This window comes from Trachemys scripta, chromosome 20 (genome assembly GCF_013100865.1).
Source record: "Trachemys scripta elegans isolate TJP31775 chromosome 20, CAS_Tse_1.0, whole genome shotgun sequence".
In the NCBI taxonomy this organism is placed as follows: Eukaryota; Metazoa; Chordata; order Testudines; family Emydidae; genus Trachemys; species Trachemys scripta.
In genome coordinates, this window is record NC_048317.1 from 5,177,667 (window position 1) to 5,199,427 (window position 21,761).

Below are 21,761 nucleotides of genomic sequence, written 5' to 3' on the forward strand. Positions count from 1 at the left end.
TAATTACAGCTGGTTGAAAAGTGTTTGGAGTTTTTTTCCCCCCAGTGGAACATTTCCAGGTTTTGGTGAAAAATAAAATGACTTTGATTCTGAAATACCTCTGCGGTGCCTCCTGGGAATTGTGGTTCAGGCGTCTCATACTTCCATTCTTCTCTCTAAACTGGGCTCCCTGGTTGGACTACATCTCCCTGGTTGGATGCATCATGGTATCCCCTTTTGGTCTGAGGAGGCGCGGAGCATCTTGGGAGATGAAGTCTAATCCATAGAGGAGAATGGGAGTATGTAGCAACTGAACTACAGCTCCCTTGAGATACTGCAGCAGCATTTCATCTCTATATAAATGTTTGTTTTAGGGTGTTCAGTTTTTTGACAAAAATATCAAAAATCTCCCTGGAAAGCAGACACGTTTTGCGAAAAATGTTGTTTCAGTGAAAACCAAATTTTCGGTCATAAAACAAGCTTAACTGGAAACTTTTCAACCGAATGCTTAGCCTTCCTGGCAATGCAAAGTAATCATTTGTCCCTGACAGCACGTGTTTTCACTTCTTGAGCAGGAGCCTTGATTTTGACCAGGAGCTGCCTAGATAATGAAACAGGAAGGCTCGGGGCATCTTTCTCTCTCTCTCTGATGATCCATTTGTATCTCTTATGAAAATTGTAATGGGCTCGGACTGTCTCTTGCTATGTGTATGTCCAATGCCCGGTATAACAGGGCCCCAGTCTCGGTTAGGGTCCCTCAGGGCTACTGTATCACAAATAGTATCTTATCTCTCTGGCAATCTAGCTGTCTGTCTTTCCATCGCTCTCTCTCTCCATATGGCTGTTTGTCGCCATCTAGCCAACCATATTTCCATCCATCTCTTCATCTCTCTACCGAAATCTCCATCCGTCCATTTCTAAATCTACCCTCCCCATGACTTCCAGGTGCACCTAGTCCACAGCTCAACCCAGAAGTCTAATTCCCACCATGGTCTGTTGTTTTCCCCGTATGGCAGAACGTGTATCACTATCCCCCTCCCCGCCCCTTGCTTTCTTGTTTCAGCTCCCTGCGGAGGGATCCTGACGGGGCCGGCCGGGGTCATCTTGTCACCGCAGTACCCTGAGCCCTATCCCCCGGGGAAGGAGTGCGACTGGAAGTTGACGGTCTCTCCCGATTATGTCATTGCCCTGGTATTTAATATGTATGTACCCATGAGCAGCTCAGCTGCTCCCTTTCAATTCTGCTGGGACTTGTGGGGAGAGGGGAGGAGCTCAGAAGTGGGGCAAGGCCTGAGGTAACGGGTTTGCCATTTGCATCACCTGCTCTCTAAAGGGTTGTCCCAGGGCTCCATGGATCAGTTTCCTAGAGAGCCCCTAACCAGACGTACCAAACCTGCAAAAAAAGCAGAAAATTGGGCTTGGTTTTGGCTTAATTGGCTTGTGAGTTGCTTGTTGGCTAGTTTTAGGCTTGTTGCTTGTTGTAGCTTGTTGCTTCTGTTTTTTGATCGGCTCCCGGCAAGCAGGAGCAAGGGGGGACAAACAGGGGCAAGCGGGACAAGTTGGGGAGAGAGTCAGGGGTGCACAGCAGGCCCACCACAGTCCCAGACTGCATGCCGGGGGGAGCTAGTCACATAGGGTGTTGGGGTTTGTAGGGATTGGCTTGTTTTGGCCTTGTTTTGAAATGGGATTCACTTGATTTTTGTCTTATTGTGAAAATCGGGGGGCTTATTTACCGCGTGAAAGTTGGCAACTGTGCCCCTAACCCGTGTCCAAAGCAAAGAAAACCACTTATATCTGCCGGCCCCTTCTCCCGCCAGTCTCACCAAGGATGGCGTCTGGTTCCTGTAGTGTTGGCTGATTGGCTCCCATGTTTAGCCTCAATCCGTCCCGGTTGGGAAGAGGATACGTGTATTCCGACCACAGCCCTGCTTTATTTGTGCATGTGTTTAAAGAGCATAACCCTGGTGCTATTGCAGAGCGAGTGTCTGCCATGCCCCCCGTGAGCCCCCTGGCCCTTCCAGCTCCTGTTAATTCATTAGCGGGTGTTTTCAAAAGACTGGATCCAAAGTGTGGCTGGATCAACAGGTTAATCCTTTGGGCCATGCTGCCTGTGGCCCATATGTAAAATCTGCACAGAAGCTTTTGGACTCTTCTGCCCTCCAGTGCATGGAGAACTCCGTGAGACCTCCCTCTTGCTGCTCGCACCCACGCCTGTGTCAGTAGACGGGTCGAGCAGCCTGCCCCAAAGGCCAGGAGACACTCAGGCTCCACTGGAAATGCCCTGACCCGGTCTCCCAAGAGCCCAAATCAGGGGACAATCAGCCAGGGAATCTCAACTGATCTCCACTGTGTAGATGCCACCTCAGGAGAGGGGCCGGTTGGTCCATACTGCTCCGTATCGCCTGAGGAGATTGACCACTGTAATTCCTGGACAGGATCTAGTGTAAGACAGAATCAGACTCAGGTTACACCTGGCACAAAGCTTGGGCTGGATCTAGAGCAAGTCTGGAGTTAAAACACTGTCGAGCTCAGCCCTCTGCTCTGCCTACAGTAACCCTGAGGTGGCTTGAAAGGGGCATCTTCCCAGGCCTGGGTGGCAGACTCAGGAGCAAGGCCTTGTCCTTCCAAGCAACAGCTGCTTGTGCTGCTGGAATCTTTGTCTACTGCTTATGCCCTCTGCACCTTCAAAGCTTCCCTGGGGGTACTTCGAGGGAAAGAGCCATCTTTCTGTGCTCCTCACCTTTAATTTGCACTTTTCAGTAACCGCGGTAACGGGCATCTTGAGAGACTCTCTGCGAGGAAGAGCAGAGAATGGCAGCATTAGTAGATGTTGATTTGTACAGGATTTTTTTTCCCACCTGCCACCAGGGCAACCTTGTGGTTAAGGCTGGACAGGGGCTTTGGAGAGCTAGATTCAATCCCTATCACTGCTCTGGGCAGTGTGGGAGACTTCAGGCACGTCAGTTAGTCTCTTGGGACCTCAGTTCCTAATCTGTAAAATGGGGATCACAATCCTCCATTTCCTCCACCTGTCTTGCCCACTTAAATTGGAAATATTGTGGGGGTGAGGCTGTTTCCTTACTCTGTGTCTGTACAGCACCTAGCACACTGGGTCCCGATGTTCTGTTAGGCCTCCCGGTGCTCCCACAATACACAGAATCGTTCCAGCTCTGCTTGTTTTGTTTCTTTCCCAGCTTTAATTTGGAGCCCGGCTACGATTTCCTCCACATCTACGACGGCCCCAGCTCACTCAGCCCCCTGATCGGGAGCTTCTACGGCTCCCAGCTGCCCGACCGGATAGAGAGCAGCAGCAACAACCTCTTCCTGGCTTTCCGAAGTGACGCCTCCGTGAGCAATGCAGGCTTCGCAATCGATTATACAGGTAACCCATCGACCGTAGCGTGTACCGTGCCCTGTCAGAACCACCCCCACTTCCATCAGGCCTCCTGGATGAGCCATAAGCAGGAGGATGCTTACCCAGTTGGTAGCTATAGGAACCCTCCCATCATCAGTCCTGCAGTCTGTGTGGCTGTTGCGAAGGCCAGCAGGGAGAGCAGCCGATTGCTCTCCAAGGGAAAAATTGTTGAGAAGAGTGGTTGGGAACAGGGATGAGATTCAATACCAGATCAATACTCGTCTGACCCGCTGTACAGCACAGGCCACCAACACCAGCCAGCCAGCGCACACTCAACCCCGCGGCAGACATTAGACCAGGGTATTACAGCCCACAGAAGGGATCCAGGTGCACCAGTGCCCAAGGCCCCCGCAATGGCAGGTAAATGATTATGTGAGATAGACCCAGGTAAGCCTGGCAAGTGACCTGCACCCACATGCTCCAGAGGAAGGTGTGAAACCCCCAACGTCTCTGCCAATCTCACTGGGGGAGGGGGAGAATTCCTTCCCGATCCCACATGCGGTGATCACTTAGTCTGTGAGTATTTGAGCAAGAACCAGATAGCCAAGCACCTGAGAGAGAGAACGCTTGGTGCCACCTCAGAGCATTGGTCCAGTGTCCCATCTCCAGCCAGACCCATCACTGATACTTCAGAGAAAGGAGACCAAAGAACCCCAGAATACAGTGTGGCGAAAAGATCCCTTCCTGACCCCTGCAACTGAAACCCTGAAGCATGAGCTTTAGGAATATAAGACATAAAGTGGAAAGGACCCCGAGGGCTGCCATGCTCTGCCCCCCACCATCTCAAGTAGCCCCGTCTTTCAATACCACAAATTGATCCAACTCTCTCTTAAAACTAATTAAACTGTTTGCCCCACAGCTCCTATTGGGAGTTTGTTCCAGAACCTCACCCCACTTATCGTTCGAAACCTTCTAGTTTCCAGCCTGAATTTGTTCATGGCCAGTTGATCCCCATTTGTTCTTGTGTGGCATTATCCTTTAGCTTGAATAGCTCTTCTCCCTCCCTGGGGTTTACCCCGCCACACCATGTATGTACAGAGAGCAATCCTGTCTCCTCAGCCTTCTTTTTGCAAGCTAAACAAGCCAAGCTCTTCCCATCTCCTTCCACAAGATAGGGCCTCCATTTCCCTGGTCGTCATCAATAGCTCTTCTCTGCACCTGAATTTCAGTCTGAATGAATCTTTCTTGAACACGGGTGACCAGAACAGCACACAGTATTCCAGGTGAGGTCTTACCAGTGCCTGGTACAATGGCATTAATCCTTCTCTACCTCTATTGGAAATGCCTCGCCTGATACATCCTAGGATTGCCTTTGCCTTTTTCACAGCGGCATCACATTGGTTTGAGGTCAATCAAGTCCTCTGAATGACCTGATTTGTAAAGTTTCAGTTACCGTCAGGTGGGAGCAGTCCCAGGGGCTTGGCTTCAGTGGAGGCTTTGGGAGGTGCCAGCTCTCAGAGTGGTTCCCTAACTGAAGTGGACAAGCTCACCAGAAAGTACAATGCTGTGATTCAGCTTCATTACTGGCTGCAGAATTGACTCTGGCATCCACATTAGCATCAGCAGCAAAGAAAGGGCAGGGAAGGCTGCAAGGGAGAATGGTTTTCGATGAGCAATGTCTTGTATAACACTCTAGGAACAGCTGGCTCTGCCACTGATGCTCCTGTCCTTGGATAAGTCATTTAACTTCTCTGTGCTTCATTTTCCCCAGCACTTTGAGATTTAAATGTAAAGCTCCATGTTAGATACCCAGGGTGAAATCCGAGCCCTATTGAAATCAGTAGCAAAACTCCCACTGACTTCTATGGGGCCAGGATTTCACTGTCGGTGCTTCCAGTTTCTCATCACCGTTACACAGACCCTCGTGTTCGACGTGGGAGCATGGGGGCATTTCAGGTCCCTGATTGGATACGAATTGGGCAAACAGTTATGTCTGTTTCAACAGAGCCTGTATTTTGCAAACAGAAACACAACCCCCTTTGCGTGACTAAGCTTCAGGTTCTCTTCTGAGATCAGTTTTTTATTAGTATTATTTGTGTTGCAGTAGATCCAAAAAGGTCCAGCCTCATTGTGCTGGAGGCTGAACACACACCAAATTGAAAAACCGCCCCTGCCTCCAAGAGCTTATTTCCCCAGCCCTGCCCTTCGAAACATTCACCCAAAAGCTGCCAGTGAGCCGGGCTTGGTGCTGGTCCCTTTGCCCCTGGTCTTTGCTCATTTACTCCACTTAAACGCCGTGTTGTTGGTTTTCCTCCAAACATTGTATTTTACCCAGCGCTGAACAACTTGGACGTTTGCTTGCCAGGCTTTCCTTTGCTGAAATGTTGCCAGTCTGCTGCTCTTGAATTATTTCTCCATGCTGAATCGCGTGGGCCTTACACAGACCTTGCCTGGTGCGCAGGCCGTGTGGCTGCAGTTCAAAGAGAAGACGCAGGTTATGTCAGTGGGACATAGATAAGGCAATGGGGGAATCGTCGTTACGTTGCAGGCGGTTGGGTACGCCTCCAGGATTCTCTTTGTTGTTTGACATCTGTTCTCCGTGGTGTGATATTCCCCACAGCTGGGGCTGGCTGTGTTAGCGTCTGGTTTGTGCTCTTTTCTGCCAAGTGCAGGAGCGGCAGGCTTGCTTTCCATGCACCAGCAGGGACTTGGAAGGTTGAGATGGCAGCGTATTCAGCTTCTGGGCATTAATGGGAAGTGGAGGGAATGCTTTATGAGACTCGGCACCAGCGCTTCGTGAAGATCGAAGCTCAAACAATTTCTCCTCTCCCTAAACTGGAAATGTGGGGCCTGATGCTAAGTGACTCCCTCCCTGTGCTCACAGCAGGAATGCAGGAGATGGGTTTCAGGTGTTTTTGAGCCACCTTTGTACTCTTCAAACTCTGACATGCAGGCACCTGTCCACCCTCCAGTATAAGTTAGAGCAGCCTCAGGGCTGCTTTAACTTACCCTTTGCTCCCTGTGTGGCCTGGGAAGCACAGAACTGATGTCGGTTTTGGCCACGCCTCCAATCCACCCCCCTACACAGGGGGCTGGGAGAAGAGACAAGGTAGGGTTTGTCTATACTGCAATTTGAAGACCCACGGCTGGCCCAGGTTAGTTGACTCGGGCTCGCGGGGCATGGGCTATGGGGCTATAAAATTGCAGTGTTGAGGTTCGGGCTGGGGCTGGAGCCCGGGCTCTGAAACCTGGCCAGGAGGAAGGGTCTCAAAACCCAGGCTCCAGCCCAAGCCCAAATCTCTACACTGCTAGTTTTAGCCCCACAGCCTGAGCGCCACAAACTGAGTCAGCTAAGCCAGGTTCTGAGACTCCATGCTGGAGGTTTTTTACTGCAGTGTAGACATATCTGTAGGGTCCTTATAGCAGCTCTGTTGCAGCTCGGGAGGCCCATTGTACAGGGGGGATTCTCAAGGCTAAGGTACGTGTGTCTATCCTCACCTTACGGCCCCTGCATGCTGCCAGACAGGGCTGCCGAGAGCAAGTTCAGGCCCCAGTGAAAACATTTTTTCGGGCCCCCCAGCAAGGGCGGACCGGCTAAACAGGGCCAACGAAGCTGGGGAAGCCGGGCCCTGGGCCCCCTTCTGGACCGCTGGGCCCCGGTAATTTCTACCGGCTTCTCAGCCCTGCTGCCAGAGCAGCTCTTTTGGGAGAGCAGAAGGAAATAGTCTGGCTTGCTTTTCACCATTCATTTTTCCCAATGAAACTATTAGTGCCTAGATACCCAAGCCAGGTTAGTGTTCTAGAAATGGAGCCAGCAGAACTAGACTGGTGAGTTTCACATTCTGTTTCTAGTCAGTTTCACTCTCTGGTTCTTACCCCCTCAGCTCAGAATTTTAAAAAGAGCTCAGCACCCACAATTGGGAGCAGCTTTTCTAGAGTTCCGCATGTGCTGGGTGCTGAGGTTTTGGGGAGAATCTGCCCAGACGTCTTGCAATGGGACTTTCTCCAGTGCTCAGCTCCCAGAATCTGACCCTTATTTAGGCCCGTTTGAAAATCTGGCCCTGAGGGTTTGTATGCTGCCCGGTGTCCAAGCACGTCAGTTAGTTCTCAAGTGTCCTCACCTGGCATTTGCAGGACGGAATCATAGAAGATCAGGGTTGGAAGGGACCTCAGGAGGTCATCTAATCCAACCCCCTGCTCAAAGCAGGACCAATCCCCAACTAAATCATCCCAGCCAGGGCTTTGTCAAGCCTGACTTTAAAAACTCCTAAGGAAGGAGATTCCCACCACCTCCCTAGGTAACCCGTTCCAGTGCTTCACCTTCCTAGTGAAAGGATCCTAGTGACGGAGCCTTAAGTGGGGTGGTATTTGCATTTCCAGAACTGCAGGGGAATGTCTGTAACAGGGAGAGGTTTTCTTCGGAGAATTTTAGTTAAGTAGATGTTAACACAAACAATGTGCAGTCAGAGGCCAGCTCCGCCGCTGGGGTAAATCCCTGTAGCACCGTTGAGGTTAACGGAGATGTGCCAATTTATTGCCGCTACGCATGTAGCCCAGCGCTTCCGTCTCAGTTAATGAAGATCCACCTCCGTGGCCTTCGAGGCCGTACATCTACCAGTTCTCTGATCTTCCTGTAACCCACACATCTTCTGGGTGGGGTGCTCTGTCCCATCTAGTGGAACTGAGACCCCTTAGAGAGATTAATGAGTCTGCTCTACCGCCGTAGCTAGCAGCCAGTTGGCTTTTAGCTCATGCGGTAGAGGCTCATGCACTAAGTCCAGAGGCCCCAAGTTCAATTCTGCCCGCCAATGACTAGGGTGACCAGATGTCCCGATTTTATAGGGACAGTCCGGATTTTTTGGGTCTTTTTCTTATATAGGCTCCTATTACGCCCCACCCCCTGTCCCGATTTTTCACATTTGCTGTCTGGTCACCCTACCGACCACCGAGGTCATCAACGTTACATTCCGTCAAGTTTTCTAGGGCAGACCAGACTCAAAATTGTAATGTAAAAAAACAAGCAGATTCCATGGCAGGAGGGGTGGCTGTTTGGGGTAGCTTTTAGCTATCATAAGGAAGCAAGAAACCAGCATTATAACCCAATCCCCCCCGCCCCGGCAGCTCACCTTTTAAAGGGCTATTCGCAGATTCCTTTTTAAGGCCTTGGTTCAGGAAAGCATCTGGCCTTAAATCCTGGATGAATTGTGCTCTCCATTATGCATGAGCTACTCCCATCGGAGTGGCACAAACGTATCAGGCGAAAGAGCTTAGGCCCCAAAGTATATTTATAAAGGGAGCGAGTTGCCAAGCCAGGTGTCCTTTCTTATTAAAGCAGTGGCTTTACGGCCTTTAAAGTATTTTCTTTCTTTCTCCAGGGAATCCAGGGGAAAACACACCTTCTGGTGGCTTCGGCTCTAAAGGCGAGGGGTGTAAGAAATGATTAAAGTCTTAAGCTGGTCTTTTGAGCTGTTCTTTCTTTCAAGCCAGGCTGGGATGCAGCAGAGCCAGTGCAGTTATTCAGGGAGAACCGAAATGAAAGCACCCCCCAACAGACTGTTGTTCTTAGCATTGGTAGTGTGTGCGGGGTGGGGCTGAGGGTGGAATGAGAGATCATTTGGCAGGGTTTAGGAAGGGCTGCCGCTTGAGAAACGGGCTGTGATTAGAGGCAGCATGGGTTTATTTGGGGAAAGGCTAGCCACTGCTGAATAAAAAACAATTCTAAATGCGGTGTTGGGACTGTCTGAGTGTATATCTACACTGCAAAATATACACAAACAAACGAACAACCCCGCAGGGTAGGTCTGCATGGGCATTAAAAAACCCGGCTGGCCTCGGTCAGCTGGCCAAGCTCACGGGGCTCAGGGTCCACGACTGGAAAATTGCTACGTAGACATTCGGGCTCAGGCTGGAGCCTGACCTCTGAGGTCCCAGAGCTTGGAGTCCAGTCTGTGCCCAGATGTCCATGCAGCGATTTTAAACCCTGCAGCCGGAGTCCCGTGAGCCCGAGTCAGCTGACCCAGGCCTCCCACAGGTTTTTTATCCTTGTGTAGACATACCCTGAGACTCGTTGCTGTGTAGTTGTTGTTTTTTTGGGGGGGAGGGGAGGGTTCAGTGTAGACATACCCATAGCAGCATGAGACATTAGACTAACACGTGCCCAGAAGGTCATTCAGAGCTAAAGAAAGTTTTCCACGTTTCCTTTTTAGGCCACCTTCACAAGGAACTGGATTTTCTCTCTCTCATACACACCCTCTTTTACCTACATACAAATGTGATTCGCTGTAGGATGTGATGAGAATTTGACTGTCAGAAGATTAACTAGTATCTTAATTGGATTCAATTTGGGGAGGCAAATCAAAAGGCATCCAGGAAAATACATTGAACAAACCCTCTTCTTGTTCTTCTCTCGTCACTTATGTTCTTTGGAGCCAGGCCATATATCCATCATGGGGTTTTGTACTGGTGCCCATCACTGAAGCGTCTGTTCTGCTTTAGCCTTCAGGGATTCTGGGTTTTCTCTGCTTGTCAGACCTCTTCTAGTCGTGCTCACAGCCAAACAGTCTGATAGAACCTGAGCAAAGAGCCACATGGGCCAATGGGTGTTGCATCGTGGGCTTAATGTGTTGTTCTTGTGGCGGGGCCATTCGAGTGGTATGGCGATCGGGATCTCATGCGGCTCTGAAGAAAAATGCAGTAACATTCCAGGAAGGCTTTTCTAGTGGTTATTTCAGGCCCATCAGAAACAAGAAACTCTGTGCATCTAGCGATGGTCATTTGAGACTTTCAGCTCAGATTTAGAATTCCAAGAGGTTGGCAAAGTTTGGTTAAACGTCATAGAAGTAACTGAACTGCCATCAAAATTCTTCTTCTTCTTTGCCTTTGCCTTGTCCCATTAGTCGGGGTCAGTGGTTCTTGTTCTTCATCTCCAAGTATTCCTATCAACTGCCTCTTTTAAGCTGACACTGACCTTCTTCATGTCCTCCTCTGGTGTCTAGAACCATCTTTTTCTAGGTTTTCCTCATGGTCTTTGCCCCATGACTACCCAGTCTTGGCTCTGGCCATCACCCATCTCATCACCTCACATGACCAAGCCAGCTCAGTTGATACTCCCTCAACTTTTCTATGCTGGGGGCTACTTGCATCATGACTCATATCATGGCATTACACAGCCTATCAGTTCTTGTCTTACCCAGCATCCACCTGTGCGTTCTCATTTCAGTGTTGTGTCATGGCTTCTTTCTTCCTCGTTGGCCAGCATTCTGACCCATACATCATGGCCACCCTAATCATGGTCTTATACACTTTGCTCTTTAGTTTACTTGGCATATCGTTATCTCAGAGAGTTCCCATCAACCCTTACATTTGCACCGTATGCTCTTCATGTGACTCCTAAAATCCGCATCCACAGTTCCATCATAGCTCAACACTGAAACCAAAGTGTTCGAAATGTTGCACAGACGTTAGCTCTGTACCATCTTGTTTTACTGGTTTCACCTTGTCCCGTTCAACAAAGCACCATCTGTATCCTGTCTTTTGTCAGCTGATGTGTAAACCATTTTCTTCTAATGCAGCCCTCCATTGTCCTAGATCCCTTCCCAGTTTGTATTGATCTTCGTGGTACAATGTAATGTCTCCGCGAAAAGCAGGCTCCTTGGAGCCTCTCCCCTAATCGCCTGTGTCAAGGTGTCCATTGAATCACAAATAGGAATAGGCTTAAGGCTGATCCTTGGTGTATTGTAGACCTACCTTCACAGTGAATGGCTCATTGTAGCTGCAGTTGCTTCTCACTACTGTAGTACTGCTCTCATTCGTGTCCGTGGTAGTCTGCACATATGTCTCCGGCAGCTTGCGTAACTGCAAGCACAACCATATCAGTTCTCTAGGAGCGCTGTCAAAATATAGGACCCAATTCGCCACTGCCCTGCACTTTGTGCACCTTTTTATGTCTGTGCTAAGCGAATGTGAAAGGATCCCGTTCTGATGGGATAGCATTTTACACCCATCTGGCACTGCCGTGGTGGCAGTGTTGATGACGGCACGAGGTGCAGGGCAGCAATGAACTGGGCCTGTGGCACTTTGCATCTCTTCGGTGCTTTCCATCTGAGGAGCTCGCAGCAAAGGGTGATTTAGCCTCTGCGACTGAGGTGAGCTTTATCACCTCCGAATCCCTCAGTACGATCATCTCCATTTTACAGATGGGGAAACCAAGGGACAGAGAAACTAAGCGGCTTCATATTGAGTCAGTGAGAGAACAGGGAATAGCACACACTCGTCCTGAGGCCCAGTTCTCTGCACTGAACACCCTCCCTCCCTACCAACCCAGCCTTTTCGGGTTCGCCCCCTCTCTGATGCGAATGGACCTGGTGACTGAAACTAGTGTAGACAGTGCTACAAATCAAGTGCATCCTTGCTACAGCAATGCATTTGCATTTGGGATCCTCTCCTTGGCTCCCACAATTCACAGGGACGTGAGTTGTTGTTTTTTTTTGCCACTGCAAGCTCCTGCTTGTCACAACCAGCTTGCATTTTAGCTGAAAAAAAAATGTGGGGGGGGGATATAAAGTTCAGCCTACTGCGCCAAAGGCAGAGAAATGATCGAAAACATGGAATGTTGCTCTCTAGTGCGGAGCCTGGAAGAATGAGAACCTCGCTGCCCGGTTCCTGCAGAGCACGTGGATGGTTTGAGAGGTGGAGCAAGGAGTGGAAGGGTGTTGCCAGGGATGCCACAATTGGCAATAATAGAACATGTCCTGCCCCATTCGCTCGTTCCTGTGAAATATCAAGCTGAGATGCTGCCTCTGCTAGGACATTTTTGTCATCGGGTCCCCTGTCCGAGCCAGGCTGTTATTGTGTGAGGGATGAATGCGGGCTGGATTCCTGGGAGGATGTATTGATTCAAGTGTCTACGGAAAGGAAGGGCTTGGACTGCCAATGTGCTTTACATGCCCTGCAGGCTACAGTGAGTCTGCTGTTCCAAAGGCACCCTGCTGCTCACTAATGGGGACAGAGAGAGAATTCATCTGGACTAACTGGGGAAGCCAGGCCTATGCAGAGAGGGAAATTAGGACATGATAGAAGTAGGGGCTAAAAAGAAATGACTCCTCAAACACACCTCCGCCACATGCAGATTAGGTGCACCATGGGGAAGGCTTGTCTGCTTTCAGATGCATCAGAGACAGAATGCTAGACTTGCTGGCCCAAACCTATATACATGGAAGCAGTATGGTCTAGTGGATAGGGTGCTAGGTTGGGATACAAACGCTGCCACTGACCTGCCAAATATCCTGGGCCAAATCTCATCCCCTTTCTCTGTGCCCATCTGTAAAATGGGGGCGATGATACTTTACCCTCCTAGGGAAAATGTTTTGAGGTCTACAGCTGAAAAGCTAAATAGTATTATAGTCAGACATGGCAAATCCTGTCCATGAATGGCCACGTCTTCAATAACTAGCTATAAACTAAGAAGACAAAAGTAATTAGCAGCTCTTAAAATTGAACAAATTAAAAAATTTCCAGCCTTTAATTAGAATTCTTTTTAGTACAAATGAAGGCCTTTGGTTTTGTCTCCCTTTTCCCCACCCCCCTTTTGGCAGCCAAAATGTAGTGAACAAAAGTTGGCCTCATTAAATTAGGGCTGTTGTACAGTGTTATTTTTTTCCCTAAACACACCTACAGAGTTAATCACGCCTACATACTTCCCACGAAGCCAAACTGCTGGGAGAAAAGAATGAGGCTTTAACTTTGCTCATTAACTTCCCCACGCATTAGAAGGAGACAGCAATTCGAGTTTGAGAAGCTGCAGAAAATGGAACTTTGGGGAATTGGAGGAAGAAGAAAAAGAAGGGGAAAAAAGGAGAGTATATGAAAGAGAAATCAAGTATCTCATTGGGCTTCTTGCCAGAACAGAATGCCAAGTACAGTTCAAAGACACAGGCTTGTTTGTAACATCTCAATGCATATGGTCAGCTCCACAGTCCATAGGCTGATTTCACTCTAGGTCCCCAAGCTGCTTTTCTCAACGGTCTCAGCCCCAGATGAAACAGTCCAATTACCGGGGACTTCGTAATCCTCCACTAGTAATGTGCAGGGAAAGACGCCATAACCATCCACTAGCCCCTTTTGGAAATCCAACATCTTCTCGGAGACTGGGATCAGATTGCTAGCCTCGAGCTACAACACGCCTGGTGATTTTCAAACAGCCCCGGCTCTTCATGTTAAATTGATTCGGGGACCGATGGCTCTGAAAGGGCTACTTTCACACTGGCTAGGGGAAGGAAAAAAACATGTAGAAACATAATGATTTTGGTTCTGGTTTTGCCAGTACTTGTGCTGACACAGCAGGGAGAGAGCAAAATGTGGCTGCATATAGGTATGAAGGTATCTTAGGCCAGATCTATACTAGGAGTACTTTGCCAGCATAGCTATGCGCTTATCCCAACAAAACTGCACTTTTGCCGGTATTGTTTATTTCAGCTCCCCCTCCCCCAAGCGAAGCAAGCTAAAAGTGCAGTTTTGTTGGTACGCAACGTGTCTGTATTAGGAGCACTTTATTGCCACAGCTATGTTAGTCAGGGATCCCACCTCTTCACACTAGAGCTGGGCAAAATAATTTGGGCAAATAGATTTTTCTTCCAAAAATGCCTTTTTGGTGCACTGAAATGATTTGTAAATTCAGGTAGAATTCAACAAATAGCTTTGGCTGAGAGAAAAAAAACTTATTTTTTTTAAAGTACAGCTGCTTACTTGTGAACATTTTGAAATGTTTTGACTTTTTTGTTTTGAAATGTTTCGTTTTGATTTTTCATTTCAAAATGGCGTTTCTAGTTCAAATTTGGCCAATTTTTTAAAAGAATGCCCCAAAAGGCGTGATGAGCACCCCAAAACCAGCCGAATTGAAACAAAAAAATCACTTTAAAAAATGTTTTTAGTAAATGGAAAGGTTTTGATCTACTCCTTTTTTTCTGTCATTTTTTGATCTGCTGAAAATTTTTCAAAAAAATTGTTTCGGTTCAAATCGAAATACATTCCCTCCCTCCGCCCCAGATTTTCCATTTCTGTCCCCAAACTGAAAAATCCATTATTCACCCAGTTTTACTTTGCATCCCTGACCAATACACCTATGCCAGGAGATATCTGTAATGTAAGTACTGGTATAGTTTACTCCCCGTCTCTTACACAGGAACCAGCTATACTGGTATAAGCACTTTATACTGGTGTAACTGCTTCCACACTGGGGTTGGTACTACTTTCACAATACCAGTACAGTTAAAACAGCACAACTTTTGTGCGTAGGCAGGTCCTAGGGGACAGATTCAGCATGGTTGAGGAGATACGGCTTTAAGATCAACCATCATCCTGTTAATGTGCATTTAGCTATACATTCCCCACTCTCACTCCTGCTACAAGACAGGAGTGACTTGTTCTCATTAACACAGGATCCAGTGTCCCTGTATTCCCAATTCAGCTGACTACATTTTTAGCTTGTGTTTATGCTTGTGGAGCCTACACTTCCAAAGAACCCATAGCGGGATTGTCCAGTGCTCAGCACACACAACTGGGGCCAGTTTTTCAGAAGAGCTCAACATCCTGTGTGCACGCAGCATGTTCTTGAAAACCACCCTGCTGTGCAGAAGAAATTGCAAATTACATTAAAAAATTGCAAAAAAAAAATTATTATTATTGCTATTTATTTCCTCCAAATGCTAAAATTTACCCTGTCTCTCTGCTTGTTCGTCAAGGCCCTGCTCTGAAGTCACACTCTGGTAGAGAAGGCATCACAATCTGTTGACTTGCAAAGGGCTTTTGTCCCAGATTCAGCATGATGATGACTTCTCTGGAGGACTGAAGAAAAGACACTCATTAGGGCGGAAGCTCTGTCGAAATACAGATTTGGGGGTCATTCATAGCGGCTGCTGAACCTCAAAAGGATCCGAGGTTGCACTGGATTTTAGTATGCACTCCAGTAGTTTGAGTGCTTTGATGCTTATCTGAATTGTCCAAACCTCCTGAGCCTCTGGTGACCACAAGAGCACAGTCCCTCCAGATAGCCAGCCTGCCGTCAAATCTTTCCGCTTTGCACCCCAGTGGCATTTTTTACTTTGCATCCCAGCTGGCATCAGGAAGTGCTGAACTGGGATTTTGGGGAAGTAACTGCATTTTTTTAAACCTCAGGAGAGGTTTGATTTGCAGTCTGGGCACAGGCTGAGATCCATTTTTCTTTATCTATATTGGCTAGCTCTTCTGTAACGATAGCTTAAATGCAGCATCAAGAAGAATAAGAAAGGACTTAAAGCTCTATCATTGTCCATCAGCAAGAGAGAACGTTAATCTATGGGAAAACATGCCCGTGATGAGTGGATTTAAGTTTCATGCGGCATTTGAAATGATTCCCTAAGCTAGAAGGCACTCGTTTGCAGCAACACTATGAAGGGCTGTTGGAATCATTGAGCATTACCCAATAATTCCAGTAGCTAAAATGGACATGCTGCCAGTTGGTCATATCTTGCTTGTATAGAACATATGAGGGCTTGTGGCATCCAAAATGTAGTGCCTGCAGTATTTGTAGGTCTCAGGTGAACACACAAATATTGGAGGACAGTGATGCTCTTCAGGATAATGGGGGAGGGAAAGGGGTGTTCAGAATGGGAAATTTAGATAAGCAAGTCCCTGTTGAAATCAGTCCTAAAGCTGTTCAGAGATTTACTACTTAAGAGTGCCCCAAATTTTGGTGGCGGGAATCTGCCCCTATATATAGCTCTGGCAGAATATAGGGGATATAAATATCCTGCAAGGGGCTGGAGGAAAAATCTCCGAGGGAGGGCACTTTGTTAGGTTACTATAGGCAGTCCTACACAGGTTCCTCCTCCCCCTCCCCCACCGCATCCCTAGCTTAGGGAAAAGCACAGGGGTGGAGTTGGAGACAGGAGGGGCCAAGCTGTAGCGCATGTTGCTGCAACAATTCTGGCTTGTGCGCTGCAGGGTATCGGCAGGCTTGGGGAAGCTGACATAACTTAGAGCAGCCCCTAGAGCTGGCTAAATTATGCCAGGAACTTAGCACAAAGGTGGGTTAAAGCCGCATTTGCCGCCTCCCTCCCCCTGGGCTATACCCCCTGGAAGCTCAGCACAGCATCTGACCCTAGATGCTTATCCAGATTTATCCAGACCTCTTTGGTACAGGAGGAATGAGCGAAAGTCACAATTAGGCATTTCATGACATTTCTCGCACTCTTTGAATGCTTCCCACTCTTGTTCCTGGCTGGAATCTGGAAGTGAGGCAAGGAACTGAAAACAAACGAGGCACAGCCGATTACTTTTCACCCTTCCCCAAACCGTCCATTGCAAGTCAGTTATTACTTGATCAAAGCAGCTTTGCCCATACCAGGCTTATAAATACACACAAGACGATTCTTTCAACAATTCCTGTGTTCCCTTTTTGAAGATGGAAATTCCCACTGTGCTGCAGCACGCTTAGCGATACACGGCAGGACGTGCTATAGAACATCCAGTTGTGTTTAGCATTCAGAGAGACCCAAAGAGGGGGAACGGTTCAAACTGCCCCATAAAATGATTCATTGTATTGCATTTGGAAAGACGGGTAGGTGCATTCTAAAGGCACCCGGCTTTTTTGTGTCTTGTGATCTTGCCGTATCAAAGGAACGGAGGCCGTGCTTCTTTCAAGGCAGCATTGGCATTGTCACTGGAAAAGTGGCACCCCACTGATGGCTCTAGTTGAGCAGCGAGGGCTATGTGTGGAACCGAGGACCCAGCATGGTAACACTCTGGCTTATTTTATTTTTTTCTTGCTAAATGTTACCTCACAGCGATTATTTTCTTTTCTGCAACTTCTCAAAGCGTTGTCTGAGCATTTAGCGCTCATGAAAAGCCCCCTAGCAACAGCCTTAGAAGCTACTGTCCTCTGTCTGCAGAACAGATGCAATGTAGACAGCTGCTGCACAAGTTTTCTTCACAATGTTCCCCCAGCATGTCCAGTCTGTGGCCGGGAAGGACTGCCTCTAGGTGTCAGAGGACAGGTTTATAGCCGTGCCCCATTTGGCTCAGTCATTCTTTGCTCTTACTGCCAAGTTGGCTAGGCAGAGGGCCAATTTTGGTTGTGGACAGTTATTTGTGTGTGTGTGTGAGAGAGAGAGAGAGAGAGATGTGGACAGCTGTTCCTTTGGAACTGGAATGAGACACCCAAACTCTTTGTGCAAGATGTCAAATGCTTTTCAGTCACTGCCAGCTGGGACTGGTTTTGAATCAATCGCCACTTACTTCACAGACCTGGAATTTGTTGAGGTACGACGCTCGTTTTGCAGACGGGCAAATCAAAGGACAGAGAGATTAAGACTTGCTCGTGATCGGATGACGAGTCTGATGGTCGTGCTGGGGATCCAAACCCGGGAGTCCTGACGTCTGCTCCTCTGCTGCCACCACTGGACCAAACTTCTCCTTAAACTGGAGAATGTCCTGACGTATTGCTCTGTGAACACATTCATAGGTCAGCGTTGGCTGGTGTCACAGCAACTCGCCAATGAAGGAGTTGGTGGATTGGGGTGGGGATATTCTCGGCATGCCAAGGGGAATCATCCGCCCGCCTGGCTAAGGTACATACTGTCCCGAGGGGCATGGACTCTCCAGGGAAAAGAAAAACAGCCAAAAAAGGAAGAAAACAAAAGAGCAGCAGGGGGAGACTTCAGCAATCAGCCGCCAGCCCCCGTCAGCAGGGTGGCTGGAGCCCTGAACATTGTGAGTTTTGAAAGCGAGAGCGGAGACTGAGATCAAGCATATGTCTAAGGCACCTGACAGCTGGGTGGGAGGCTGATTGGCAGGTTGAGGCGACATCGGCTTGTGAGATGAAATGCAGGGAAATGGTTCAAAAACACGAGAGAGGCATAACGTGGTCATGAGGAAACCTGTCGGGTGCAGCCTTGTTAGGGAAGAGGCTAACGAATGCTCGCATTCCAGAGGTATCAAGGCCTGCAGAACTGGGAAACAATTTGGACAAACAAGCGCAGAGTTTGCTTTTGCAAATGTCTCCTGGGCGATGATGTGCTTGGCTTGGCTTGGCTTTGCCGGGCAGCAGCACTGCTGCCTTGTTCAGGGCATGGGACACAAATGCAGGCACTGCCTGGGGTCCCTCACTCCCAGGCCGATGGAGCCACGGGCGCTCTGCAGATGTGCAGGGGGGTGCTCAGCTTCTGATCTCGACCCCAATGGCTGGTGCTGGGTTCTAGCGATGAGGTCCGGGCCCAGTTTTTGGCCTCAGCTCCAGGTTCGGGTAGCTATGCTCAGCCCTGCAAGTGTTTCTTGAGTGGTATATGTTAAAACAGAGCTTTAATGGCCCACAACTGGGTGGATTGTTACCGGTACCAGTGAAAATTCAGATTCAATATGCTTAATGCACAGTAGTTTATTTGAGAAAGAATTACACAAGCAGTAAAGGTTACAGAATATACATCTCCCTAATAAGCCTGAATTCCCCAAGCATAAACCCTCAGTAACTGTGTTGGCCTTACACAGTATCCTGCTTGGCAAACAAAGCAGGTATAGGTACCAGTCCTAGAGGGAGACTTCTTTTCTTTTCTTCTTTTCCCCTCTCAGGTACTTGGTCTGTCAAATGTCCCTCGCTGCAGGGTCTTGGTTACCCCGACGCTGCCTGATTCCAAAGTCCCACACAAGTCTCTTGTAGCCAGGTCTCCGCTACCCTGACCCTCTGTCTTACAGCATCACAGACCTCTTTAGGTGTCAATTGGGGAACTAACTAACTAATGTACTCTGCTTAGCATTTATATCTTTTGTTCTCACAGGAGTCACATGTCCCAGAAATATGCCCTGTGGGCATTTCATTACTGGTTTTCTTTAATTAATCTTTTAGAAGGGGGCTGCAAAACAGGCACAGACCAAAGCTCAATCAACATTTACCCTCTCATCAATCATTCACTTGAGCTCCTAGTGCGGTGTTCTCCAGAAGGGGTTATTTTGACCCGGGTCAACCTATACCAAGCTCACTGATGGCCTGTTTTTGCTTTTTCTTTCCTTTGTGAGCTGGTCAATCGGCTGACAGGTTTCAAAGTCTCCTGTTGAGAAACACGCACAGAAACCGCCTTTATTAACCATTCAAGTGTCATTTCAGTACTCTCAATAAATTTCCACACCAACTCTCTGATGCTAAGAGAATCCTGCTCCCAGAATCCTCTAGCAAATACGGACGTACCGAGCCATACCAAACTCATGCTTACCACACTTATGCATATCGGCCACAGTAATTCATAGTAATTTGGCATCATCCTAACAGTATACAGAAGAATCTTAGTATTGGCGAAGGCTTGTCTGCTCAGCAGCAGTGATCATTATCCAAAGAGTGAGGGTTAAAGAGGACAAAATGGTGGCTCCTTATCTGACCGCATAGCCTGGTGGTCATGCTCTCCATCGCCATGGGTGAAATGAGACCTCCAGGCTTGGTCTCTTCCTAGTCGGCCTGGCTAATGTCTCTTTATTGCATCCAGCTTCTGCTCAGGCTGGAACTGCATGAAATGATGGAATAAAAACAAAGTTCTTTTATAGCTTCTGAGAACAGAACTATTCTACCACCTTATGTCTGAGCATCAAAGCCCTTTACAAACAGATGCTAATTATGCCTCACAGCACACACGCACCCCTCCCTCCAAGAGGCAACTGAATTGCATTATCCCATTTTACAGTTAAGAGAATAAAGTTGCAGAGAAGGGCAGTGAGGTGGCCAAGTTCATGCAGCAAGCCTGTGGCAGAGCCAGGACAAGAACCCTGGAGTTCTGTCTCCTCGTCCTGTGCTTTTACCACTAGACAGTGCTTCCCTCTAGAGAGAAAGAGAGGCTTCACCGCCTGTGCCCCAGTTCGACTATCCCTAATAGAAGCACTTCAAACTCTTTGTTCTCTGCCTACCTGGGCCACTGTCTAATGGCACAGCTGTCACAGGGAGGAGATCGCAAGGCTAATCCTGCTTTTCACTACAAACAAAGAAGCCAGGGCAGGGCCTGGTAGGAGTGGGTTGAGTCTTTTTTTCTTTCAAACAAAATTAAAACGGCACGATATAATTCTCAGGCAATTGTGATTGTTCACAGACCCCACTGTTCACCAAAAAGCCCTGAGCTTTAATCAGCAATTTCTAAATGGCAAAAGCACAGGAATAATCAAAGCCCCTAATTATATTTCATTAAAAAAAGTCCCTCCGAAGTGGAAGAAAAATATGCACAGCCTGACAGATCTGCAATCTTTCCTGGAATTTTCATATATAAGCGGAGATTTTAACTCTGCAGAGCATGGGAAAGAGAATGAAAAATGTCGTCATTTTGTCTAATTGCATGTAGTCATTCTGCAGTAATCTACACATCTGGATAAAAAACCAGCTAGCACATGGCCCTGTATATCACTGTGGGTAAGAGCACTAAGCTGTTAGATGCTAGACTGACAGGTGCCTGAGAGATACTGTGAATAGATGTAGTGCATCCAAACTATATTAAGAGAATGGATCCCTTACTTTACAAGCCGCACGTGCAGTTACATGCTCTGGTTTGCAAAATTCATTGCATTCGGTCTCCCGTTCAGCAAAGCATGTATGCAGTTACTTAAATAAAAGCTCTGCCTATGTGCCTGATTTGGTATCAGTGAATACTTGCACAATCACTCTCTCTCCTCCTCCACCACTCTGGGCTTTCACCAGTAATTTAGAGATGGGCCTAGACCAAAATCTGGGATCTGAATATCCCCAGCTTCCTCCGTGTGTGAGAATGTGTTTGAAATCCAGGCGTGGATCTGGATCCAATTCTTGCGATGACCCCCGTCTGTTAAAATGGGCTGAAGCAGAATCCCAGATCAGAAAAAGCTGGTTTTGAAATTGGGATCTGCCTGTTGTATGGAAGAGCATAGTTGCTTAGGGAGGGTTTCAGTTTTTAATATTATCCATATTTTTATGTCCAGGCTTACTTGTAAAGACACACTATACGACTTGGGGGAAATCGTCAACAGTATCCAAGTGATTTAGGAGCCTAACTCCTATTGACTTTCATTGGGATTTCTCTAAGTGCCCAAGACACTTTTAAAATTGGGATTTAGGCACTTACATCACTTAGAATTTTTTTCCCTGAGTGTGTAACTCCGTGACTGTGGTTTGTGGTGCCCACAGCGGAATGTCTGTGCAAAATTAGAGGCCCAGTTGAGGGCCTATAAAAAAATGGCCTGTAATGTCAGCAATACCACAGCATTTCCAGAGGTTGCATGTAATAAACGCTCTTAATCTGAAGATCTAAAAGCACTTTACAAATAGTAAATAAGGCTCTCAAAATCCTTGTGATGTTATTCCCCCATTTTAAAGATGGGAAAACTGAGTCATAGAGTGGCTAAGTGATGTTCCCAACGACACCCAGTGAGTGAAAGTTTATCTTCACTGCAG

The 21,761-nt window shown here is 47.8% G+C and overlaps 1 protein-coding gene across 1 annotated transcript in view; it reads left to right on the forward strand.

Moving 5' to 3' along the window:
• Positions 1 to 21,761, forward strand: part of CSMD2 (CUB and Sushi multiple domains 2) — a 560,683-nt gene that overhangs the window by 411,892 nt on the left and 127,030 nt on the right. The window contains exons 28-29 of the mRNA XM_034754071.1: positions 1,043 to 1,181; positions 3,174 to 3,361. Of these exons, the coding sequence (XP_034609962.1) occupies positions 1,043 to 1,181; positions 3,174 to 3,361 (327 nt within the window). The remainder of the gene's footprint in view (positions 1 to 1,042; positions 1,182 to 3,173; positions 3,362 to 21,761) is intronic.